The sequence below is a fragment of the Arachis ipaensis genome, chromosome B03 (genome assembly GCF_000816755.2).
Source record: "Arachis ipaensis cultivar K30076 chromosome B03, Araip1.1, whole genome shotgun sequence".
In the NCBI taxonomy this organism is placed as follows: Eukaryota; Viridiplantae; Streptophyta; class Magnoliopsida; order Fabales; family Fabaceae; genus Arachis; species Arachis ipaensis.
In genome coordinates, this window is record NC_029787.2 from 1,225,761 (window position 1) to 1,236,976 (window position 11,216).

The 11,216-nt window shown below is 42.5% G+C and overlaps 1 protein-coding gene across 1 annotated transcript in view; it reads right to left on the reverse strand.

Moving 5' to 3' along the window:
- LOC107632418 overlaps nucleotides 1–8,109 on the reverse strand; it is a 32,202-nt gene extending 24,093 nt beyond the window's left edge. Inside the window, exons 1-2 of the mRNA XM_016336101.1 lie at nucleotides 7,987–8,109; nucleotides 6,371–7,884 (exon numbers count right to left, since the gene is read on the reverse strand). Of these exons, the coding sequence (XP_016191587.1) occupies nucleotides 6,371–7,884; nucleotides 7,987–8,109 (1,637 nt within the window). The remainder of the gene's footprint in view (nucleotides 1–6,370; nucleotides 7,885–7,986) is intronic.

An 11,216-nucleotide genomic window follows, 5' to 3' on the forward strand; every position in this document is an offset into this window, starting at 1 on the left:
GAAGATTGAGCTAGTGGAGCGTCCAACTTACGGATGTTAAAGCAAAGTGCTAGGTGGGAGATAACCCACCATGGTATGATCGTTCTTTTCTTTATTTTTAGTTTTTCCTATTCAATAACTCTTCTCTTTATTAGTACTTTCGTGCATCTGCATTTACATGTTTTATTTCTTTCAAAAAAAAATTTCGCTACGCGACGTGATCGCATCAGCGACGCGTCCGCGTCACAGGGAGAGTAAAGCAAAAATAAAAATGAACAGAAAGTCACGTTGGAGTGTGGTTGGAGGCGTGCCAATGGCACGAATCAACTCACGCGACCACGTCGCTGACGCGTTCGCGTCGCATGGGAATCATGGCCTCCCACGCGACCGCGTGCCCCACGCGGCCGCGTGCCCTGAGTTTTCGACGTAAACGGGTGCACAATGAAATAGTGTGCGAGAGTGATGCTGGATTGGTGCTGGAAACACGATCCTTATCACGCGATCGCGTCACTGACGCAGCCGCGTCATCCGTTTTCTGACGCACACTCACGCGATCGCGCCACCCCAATTTTGGCAACTAAATTAATTTGAACAGAGAGTTGTGCTGGCACGAGGCTGCACTCGCGCCAGAAGCACAAATTGGGTCACGCGACTGACAAACCCCAATTTGACGGTTTATCTTGTATTGATTTTTGGGGATTTTATCACCTTTTACCCATATTTATTCAAGGAATAGCATGGTTTTGTATATTCTCCTTTAATTGTGCTTGAATGTGAAAACATGCTTTTTAGGACTCAAAATAGCTAAATTTAATTCACCTTGATTCTATTAGATGCCTTGATATGTTTGTTAAGTGATTTAAGGTTTAGGAGGCAAAGATTGGATTAAGGGAATGAAGAAAGAAAGCATGAAAAGTTGGAGAACTCGTGAAGAAATGGAAGAACCGGAAAGCTATCAAGCCGACCTCTTCGCACTTAATCGGCCATAACTTGAGCTACAGAGGTCCAAATGATGCGGTTCCAGTTGGGTTGGAAAGCTAACATCCGGGGCTTCGAAACGATATAAGATTTGCCATAGTTGCTACATGTATGGTGGCGCGCACGTGCAAAGTACGCGCACGCGCCGTTGCTGCCACCTAGTTCACTTAAAGCAAAACGTGGCCAACGAATTCAAAAGCCTGTGGGCCCAATCCAACTCATTTCTGATGCTATTTAAGCCAAGGATTGAAGGGGGAATGGGGAGACTTTTCACACTTTAGAAGTTAGTTACCATTAGTTTATTTTTAGCTTAGTTTAGTTTTGAGAATTAGTTTCTAGAGAGAGAAGCTCTCACTTCTCTCTAGAATTAGGATTAGGTTTAGTTCAATAACCTTAGATCTAGATTTTAACTCATGCTTTCATCTCCTTCTACCTTTCAATTCTTTGTTGCTACATTCAATATCCTTAAATCGATTAATAAAGGAAAGTCAAGTGAGTTGTATCAATCCTAGTCCATAAGTCCTAGCTTTCCACTAATTGGATTAATGAAGGCTAGAGTTAATGGCTATCAACTATCAATCAATTGGACACTAGTGACTCAAGAAATCCTAAGTTACCTTCTCAAGCCAAGAACATAAAATTCTAGTCTAACATTCTTCCAAGCATTTAATCAAACACTTGGAAGGCACGAAAGAAAAGTATAGTCAATCACAACAAGAATGAACTCTAACTACAATTGAATGTAAAGAATTAACAAAAACAATCAAGGAAATCACAATTATCATGAATTACCTCAAATTGCATTATTGAAAGAAAATAAAGAGAACAAGAGTATCATGATTACAAAACCTAGAAACAAAATAAGAGAAATTACAACAAGAGAATAGGGATAGAGAGAAGAACCAAAGAGTAGCAATCATCAATTGAAGGTAGAAGTAGAAGAAGACTTGAATTAAACCTAGAACTATAAGATCCTAATCTAACCCTAATTCCTAATCCTAATTCTAGAGAGAAGAGAGAGCTTCTCTCTCTAACTCTAACTACTTCTAAAACTAAACTATGACTAATGATTAAAGTATGTAAAGTATGAAAAGTATGTTGATTCCCCTTCAATCCTTGGCTTAAATAGCATCAGAAATGAGTTGGATTGGGCCCACAAGGCTTCTAAAATCGCTGGCCACGTTTGCATTAAGTGGGTCATGTGCCACCATCGGCGCGTCCGCGTACCGTGCGCGTGCGCGCTCCTATGCGCAATGCAACTATGGCAAATCTTATATCGTTTCGAAGCCCCGGATGTTAGCTTTCCAACCCAACTGGAACCGCATCAATTGGACCTCTGTAGCTCAAGTTATGGTCGTTTAAGTGCAAAGAGGTCGGCTTGACAGCTTTCCGGTTCTTTCATTTCTTCATGAGTTATCCACCTTTTCATGCTTCTTTCTTCATTTCCTTGATCCAATCTTTGCCTTCTAAATCTGAAATCACTTAGCAAACATATCAAGGCATCTAATGGAATCAAGGAGAATTAAATTTAGCTATTTTAAGACCTAAAAAGCATGTTTTCACTCTTAAGCACAATTAAAGGAGAATATACAAAACCATGCTATTTCATTGAATAAATGTGGGTAAAAGGTGATAAAATCCCCTAAATTCAATACAAGATAAACCGTCAAATTGGGGTTTGTCAACCACGTGACCGACGTGATCGCGTCAATCCGTATAAGAGCAATGCGCGCGACCGCGTGCCCCACGCGGCCGCGTCGCTTGCGCCGCCCAGTTTCTCTCTCTCTCCCAATCCTAATTCTCTCTTATTCTCTTATCCTTTTATTTTTTCTTTCATTTTAATACTTGTCTCTTCTATTTTCAGTTCTTCTTTGCTTGAGGACAAGCAAACCTTTAAGTTTGGTGTTGACGCTGCGCTTATAGGTTTTCTAGTACAAAAGGGAGGCGAATCATCTTCGCGAAGGAGCACAACCTGAAGAATAAAGCGACCGCTAGGATAATTAAGGTGGTTGAGTTCCTTTCATTTTTTATACCTCCCCTCTTTTTCTATGTTATGTTCCGGTTTCCTGTTATTTTGCTTTGTTTGTTGCATGATCCTTTATTAGTTAGAATCCTAGGACTAGTTTAGTTTTCCTATTGGTTTAATTCTGAAAAGATGTCTCATGTATTACTCACTGAGCTTAAATAAAAAAAATTATAGGAGTGATATATTGCATGAGAAAGTGGGTCTATATTGAATAATAGTCTTATTTACTTAAATGTGGTAGTATTTTCTGTGATTCTGAATGCATGACATGAACAGTGCATATTTTTTGATAGTGAAGTTTATGAATGTTAAAATTGTTGGCTCTTGAAAGAATGATGACAAAGAGAAATGTTATTGATAATCTGAAAAATCATAAAATTGATTCTTGAAGCAAGAAAAAGCAGTGAAAAACACAAAGCTTGCGGAAAAAAAAAAAGAAGCAAGCAGAAAAAGCCAATAACCCTTTAAACTAAAAGGCAAAGGGTAAAAAAGATCCAAGACTTTGAGCATTAATGGATAGGAGGGCCCAAGGGAATAAAATTCTGGCTTAAGCGGCTAAATCAAGCTGTCCCTAACCATGTGCTTGTGGCGTGAAGGTGTCAAGTGAAAAGCTTGAGACTGAGCGGTTAAAGTCGTGGTCCAAGGCAAAAAGCGTGTGCTTAAGAGCTTTGGGCACCTCTAACTGGGGACTCTAGCAAAGCTGAGTCACAATCTGAAAAGGTTCACCTAGTTATGTGTCTGTGGCATTTATGTATCCGGTGGTAATACTGGAAAACAAAATGCTTAGGGTCACAGCCAAGACTCATAAAGTAGCTGTGTTCAAGAATCAACACACTAAACTAGGAGAATCAATAACACTATCTGAATTCTGAGTTCCTATGGATGCCAATCATTCTGAACTTCAAAGGATAAAGAGAGATGCCAAAACTGTTCAGGATTGCAGTTATAAACCCCACTACGAGAGAAGACATGGGCTTAATCGAACTCTCATTCTCATGCAAATTCACATCCTAAGCTTATATTAGTTTTGGTTGCTTGAGGACAAGCAACAGTTTAAGTTTAGTGTTGTCAAAAACTTGGTGCGGTATTTTACAACCACACTTACTAACCGGCAAGTGCACCGGGTCGTACCAAGTAATACCTTACGTGAGTAAGGGTCGATCCCACGAGGATTGATGGACTAAGCAACAATAGTGTTTGATAGGCTTAGTTAGACAAACAAAAATTGATGCTTGAGATGCAGCATAAAAGAGATTAAACAATATAAAAAAATATTGAAGAAGGGCAAGTAATTAAGTTGGGAATAATATATGGAGCAAGCAGTTAAGGCTTCAGAGTTATCTATTTTCTGGATTGACTTTTCTTATTAACTATTTTAATTATTCAAGATTTAATTCATGGCAAACTATTTATGACTAGACCCTAATTCCTTAGACCTTCCTAGTCTCCTCTAAAATTCATCAACTGCCAATTCCTTGGTCAATTAATTCCAATTAGAGGGTGATGATCGAATCCTAGTTTATATGCCACAAAAATCCTAATTATTCAAAGATAAAGGGATTATATGTCACGTATCCCGTTAAATACAAACAATTAGAAATTCAGGATAATATGTTTTCAAGCTATTGTTCAAGTAAAGAGCTTTTCCAAGTTTTACAAGAACTCAAATAGAACATGAGTCATACTTCCGTTCCACCCAAATTTATAAAATAAAGAACGAAAACAATTATTGAAATATAAATCAAAATATGAATTAAAATAGAAAAATAATATTATCAATCCATACAATAGACAGAGCTCCTAACCTTAACAGTGGAGGTTTAGTTGCTCATGGAAAAGAGAAAACAAGGATTCAGGTAAAAATGTACCGGGGGTCCTTTTTTCTGATGGCATTAGATCCCTTTTTATAACTAATCCTAATAAATTTTAAAATCTAATATTTAAAATTAAACTTAAAATAATATCTTTTCCTAATTTAAGATTTGAATTTAAATTCGAATTAATTAACAAGTCTTCAATTGATGGGTGGGGACCACTTGATTTGTCCATTCTGCAGCTTCTAATCTGTGATTTCTGGGCTAAGAACTGGGTTAAAACGGCCCAGAAATCGCCCCCAGCGTTTTTCTATATTTTCTGCACGTGGCGCATGTGACGCGTTCGCGTCGTCCACGCGTTCGCATCATTTGTGCAGATTCCAGTCCACGCGATCGCGTCAGGCACGCGATCGCGTCATTGCGATTTTCTCCATTCTGCGCGGTCGCGTGAGCCATGCGTCCGCGTCGGTATTCGCTGGTCATCTCCTTGGGTTCTTCTCTTTCTCTGCAGAAACTCCATCAAATTCCGCCAAATGTTACCTAAAATAAACAGTATTGTACAAAACTCAAAATAGCATCATTAGTGGCTAAAATATAATTAATTCTTAATTAAACTCAATAAATTAGATGCAAATTCACTAGGAAAAGATAGACAAGATGCTCACGCATCACCGATGCGCCGAGAAAACGGGATAATGCCGTCAGCCTTCCCGCCAATCGTTGGACGTCTTTGATACAACCCAGGCTCTTCATCTGGAAAATCGCTTGACACTTCTCAGGGTTGGCTTCTACTCCTCTTTGGGTGATCATGAATCCCAAGAACTTCCCAGCCTCCATGGCAAAGGCGCATTTGAGCGGGTTGAGCCTCATGCCGTGTTGCTGGAGGGACACGAACACGCCCCCTAGGTCGCTTAGGAGATCGTCGGGCCGTGTGGTTTTCGCAAGGATGTCATCCACGTAGACTTCTACTGTCTTGCCTATGAGCTCGCTGAATATCTTATTCATCAGTCTCTGGTACGTGGCGCCAGCGTTTTTCAGACCAAATGGCATCACCTTGTAGCAATAGATCCCTCCTGGCGTTATGAAAGCCGTTTTGTTCTCGTCGGGTCGGTGCATCGGTATCTGATTGTACCCGGAGTAGGCGTCCATGAAGCTCAGATACCGGTACCCCGCCGCTGCGTCGACGAGTGCATCAATGTTGGGAAGGGGATAGCAGTCCTTGGGACATGTCTTGTTGAGGTCGGAATAGTCTACACACATTCTCCACCTCCCATTGTGCTTTTTCACCAAGACCACGTTCGACAGCCAAGTCGAGTAGTCCAGTTCTCGGATGAACCCTGCTTCAAGGAGGCTGGCCGTCTGCCTGGCCACCTCCTCTGCCCTTTCCTGTGACATCTTCCTTCTCCTCTGGGCCACTGGCTTAGCTTCCGCCTTGACGGCCAAATAGTGTGACATGAGTTGGGGATCTATCCTTGGCATGTCGGCTGGCGTCCCAGCGAAGAGGTCGGCATTGGCTCTGATCATCTCCATCAAAGGTTCTTGTAACTCATGGGAGAGATTTCTGTTTATGAACGTGAACTTCTCCTCCCCATCACCGACCCTAAATTTTTCCAAGTCCCCTTCTGGCTCGGGTTTGGGCTTGTCATCTATTCTGGCATCCAGGTCGGCAAGGAAAACCCCCGATGCTTCTTTGGACTTTTTTCTGAGAGAGAGGCTGGTGTGGTCGCAAGCGACTGCCGTTTCCAAGTCTCCTCTGATGGATCCTACGGATCCGTTATCAGTAACAAACTTCATTACGAGCATCTTCGTACTAATCGCTGCCCCAAGGTTGTTGATGGTTTTTCTCCCCAGGATGATGTTGTAAGCTATGGAATCTCGCAAGACTACAAAATCGGCCATTACTGTCTTTCGCCTCTGTCCTTGTCCCACGGAGGTCGGGAGGGAGATAATCCCATCCGGCTTAATGAAGTGGTCCCCCAACCCTACCACACCGTGCTGGTGGGTCGCTAGATCGGTATCACGCAGTCCCGAGGCATCAAAAACGTTGTGAAACATGATGTTCGAGTCTGCCCCTGTATCCACAAGGATCCGTTTGACGAGGCCGGTTCCGACTCTGGCCGTGGTGACCATGGGGGGACTTTCCAGTACCTCGTTGAACCATTGGTCCTCGGGGCCGAAGGAGATGGAGGGTAGTCCCCGGGAACTTCTAGCGGACGAGGAGGAGACCGCCAGGACTTTGGCGTCTTTCTTCTGTGCCGATCTCGACCTCGGGGCGGAATTCCTCACTGTTACCACGTTCACCACCGTGAGACCGTGGTCGTCCCCCTCTGGTTCTTGGCGTCGTCTTGTCGCCCGGGACCTGTCCTCGCCCTCGTGATCCCGATTCCGTCTCCTCGGCTCCTTTATAAGGTGGGAGAAATCGGCAAGCTTTCCGTCCCTGATTGCTTGCTCCAGGGCATCCTTTAGGTCGAAGTAGTCTTGGGTCTTGTGCCCGTATCCCTTGTGATATTCGCAGTAAAGGCTTTTTTTTTTCCCCGTCCTGTCCTTCAGAGGTCGGGGTCTCGATAGTATCCCCTTCTCGGCTATCTGTTGGTAAACTTCCGTGATCGGTGCCGTGAGGGGGGTGTAGTTGGTGAATTTTCCGACTCGGGAAAATGGCTTTGGCGCCTTATTCGGACCGCCGTTCCTGGCGTGTTCCTTTTGTCTTTCTCCACCCTCGTAGTGTCGGGTTTGGTTGTAGGGAGGTTGCCGTTTATTGGCAGCCACGACCCGGATGACTTCTTCGTCGTTAATATACTCCTTAGCCACGCATTGGATCTCCTGCATTGTCCATACTGGCTTTGTGGTAAGATGTTTTCTGAAGTCCTCATTCAGGAGCCAATTCGTCAAGCACAAGCTCGCCACCGAGTCCGTCAACCCGTCGATTTCCAAGCATTCGTCGTTGAAGCGATCTAAGTATTTCCTGGTCGGCTCCCCGGCTCTCTGGGTAACTCCCAGCAAATTGATCGGGTGCTTGGCTTTGGCAATCCTGGTCGTGAACTGAGCCAGGAAGGCATGGCTGATGTCGGAGAATCGGGTCACCGAGCCCTGCGGGAGGTTATTGAATTACCGTATTGCAGGTCCCGCCAGGGTGACCGGGAAAGCGCGGCACCTTACCTCGTCCCCTACTCCTTCTAGGTTCATCCTGGCCTCAAAGGCCGTTAGGTGTTCCAGCGGGTCTTGCGTTCCATCGTACCTCATGTCTGTTGGCTTGTCAAAGTGTTTTGGCAGTCGGACCTCGAGTATGGAATGGTGGAATGGGATCGCTCCCATTATTACGGGTCCCCGTGTTCCCGTCGTTCTTCCCTCATCATTCTCCCGACGAGTGTCTTCGTTGCCCCGATTCGTGGTACGCCGCCTCTCATGTCTGGCGTAAATGACAGGGTCATGACGTCTTCTGGTGCGCCCTCTCCCCCCGGTGCTTTCGGACTCAGCCTGGGGTCTAGAGCGAGAGCGGGAGTGACTCTGCTCTGAGGTGTGTTGGTCGCGTTCCCTATCTGCTAGCCGGCGTTCCAAGTCTTGTGTAAAACCCCAAATTTTCGAAAATTAATTTAATAAAATAAAATTTAATTTAGTTATTATTATTATTATTATTATTATTATTATTATTATTATTATTATTATTAAAAAAGTTTAAAAGAAAAAAAAAAGTTAAACGTAGATATTTATATGCCTGCATATATATAAGGACACATGCACCTTAGTCATCATATAATTCCATTTCCTTTTCTTTACTTTACCGAAAAACCAAAAGGAAAAAGAAAAAGAAGGAAACGTGGACTAGGTGCATGAATATATATATGTGTAACTTGACACCTAATGAATCTTTTATATCCACAAGTCACCATTAGCCTTAACTATCTTCATTTTCTTTCGCTCAACACCGAACATAAACCCAAAGAAAAGAAAAAGAAAGGCTGAGAGAGAATGTGATGCTTCCATGGAAACCGTGAGTTTTCGATTTTAATTTCTTGCGATCCGTAACTCCAATTAAAAATCTAATCCGGTAAAAGTGTTCGTATCTTCCTCCTTTACGTGTTGGCGTTATTTTTGTTCGGTGAAAGTCGACGGTGACGTAACTTTCTTACCCCTTGAGCTTGGCCAACTGGAGTTCTACGAGGCACAGAGAATTCCGGACGTTTTTCCTTTCAGCAGCTCGGTCAGAAAATTTCTCCAAAATTTTCGTTGATTTTGATTTCGTATGAAGGTAGGGGATTTATTTTTAAAGATAAACGTTTTTAATTTAGAATGCCCACAAAATTAATTGAATAATTGCAAATATATATATATATATATATATATATAATAGTAATGTTATTGAGTATGGATTATTGCTGTGAATGTGACTGTTTTCTGATTATTAAGAATTTTGCTGATTTGAGAATTGTTGAGAAATAGGGAACTCGTAAGGGTGGTTTAGACCGAATTTTAGAGAAAATACCGCCGAAATTTTATAAAAACTGAGGTTTTATTTGAAAAGTTATTTTAAAAGATTTGGTTTTGGAAAATTAAATTATTTAAAATACATTTAGTTAGGAAAAAATTTACTCTATTTTAAAGTTTGATTTATTAAGAAAAATATAATGTTTTAAATCCAATCTTTTAAGAAGAGATTTTGTTTTAAGTAAAGATTTAAGCTCGGTTTATTAAGAAAAGGAATCTCTACCACAGGAGAGCAGAGAACAAGGATTTAAAGAATATATTAATTAATGAAGTGTCTGCCATAGGAGAGCAGATGTGACATTGTTTGGGCCTTAGTGCCAAATGTAAAGTGGGGACGCCCACACACTAAGAACTATTTTCCAGATGTACGCTTATTGATTTGGAAAGTCACACTGATGCGGCCTAGCCGTACGACTTATAAGCACATTGATGCATCTGGAAAGCCATATCTAGGACTTGTGCCCGGGTAATGTCGGGAGCGGGTAGGCAACCGACACATGAGCTCATGGCCTGCGTTAGGGATAGACATGCATCATGTTGTTTGCACATTTGCATTTGATTGCGCTTGCTTGTCTTATTACTTTGTGATTGTATTGTTTGTCTTGTTGTGACTTGCTTGTACTTTGAATTGAATCTCTTGCTTGCACTACTTGTTTGTGAGTGTATTTAAGTGATTACGAGTTGACATTTGACTGAGGATTAATATGTGGCTGAGAGACAGAAAGTGTGACTAATTTTATATTTGATTTTTGTTTTGAGTTAAGAGATTTTAAAAGAAGGTAATTAATTATCTAAAGTAGAACCAAGAGTATTTTCAAAGGGTTTGATAAAAATATATTTTTATTGAGTAAAGTTAATTATTTGCATTTTATTCCATTACTTTTACGGCATTCCCATTCCCTACTGAGAACGTGTGGTTTGTTCTCACCCCAAAATCTTCCACCCTTTCAGTGACAGGTTTGAAGATTCAGTAAGAAGCTGCAGACGATTAGTAGATTTACTTGTGATTCCTGTTGTTTTTATAGAGTTCCCTCGTTCTTGTTGCTTTAGCTTTTATTTTATCCAGAGGGATAGGTATTGTATTTGAGTTTTACACTGAATTTAATTGCATAGCATCTATTATTACTAATAATTATGTGATTATTATTTGAAGATCTTTTGTTATGTGATTTTAATTACTAAAATCTTTTTCTGAAATTTTCTTAAAAACTGAAACACGACATCGACGTAAAGGCTCAATAGTAAATTTATAATAAAGGAAATCAGGTCCGTAACGCCTTACTTTTGGTACGATCATGACGTGCTAAAAGTTAGGGTGTTACATCTTGCATTCTATGGCGTAGCTCTTGCATTATTCTGGCGTGGTTGTCGCCAGTTCCCCCAAAGGGGCGTCTCTCGTGTGACTGTGTCGCGTCCCTGGGGGGCGACCTCGGGTGTTGGCGGGTTTCCGTCGCGGCGGCGCCCCCTCCGGGCACGGCCTCGCAGCCTGTCTCGGTTTGGACTAGCACGAAGTCCATGGACGAAGTCCCCACAGACGGCGCCAATGTTCGGTAGGTCATGTACCGGACGGGTCGGGTTGAGATCCTGATGAGTGGTGGGGTCACGTCTGATCCTGGACTGCCGGGCAGGTGTACACGAGGCCCCGAGTACTTCGTGTGGAAAAAAGGGGGGTGTCACCTGCAAAGACACTCCGATGCTCTTGTCAGTGAATGTGCAGGCGAAAAAGGGTGGTGTGATATGTGACGTACCTCGAGGGAAGGGTAAAACCTTCCCCTTATATACTGTGTCAGAGTTGGACCCAGCAAGGACAGACCCACTTTCTTTGGAGCGTCCTACTCACAGCGGTGGATGAGCTGTCAGAGACGCGAGTCCGGGTCGGTTGCAGGGCGTCTCACTCGACCGTTCGGGTCGGGTGATACTCGGGCCGGGCCAGCCCG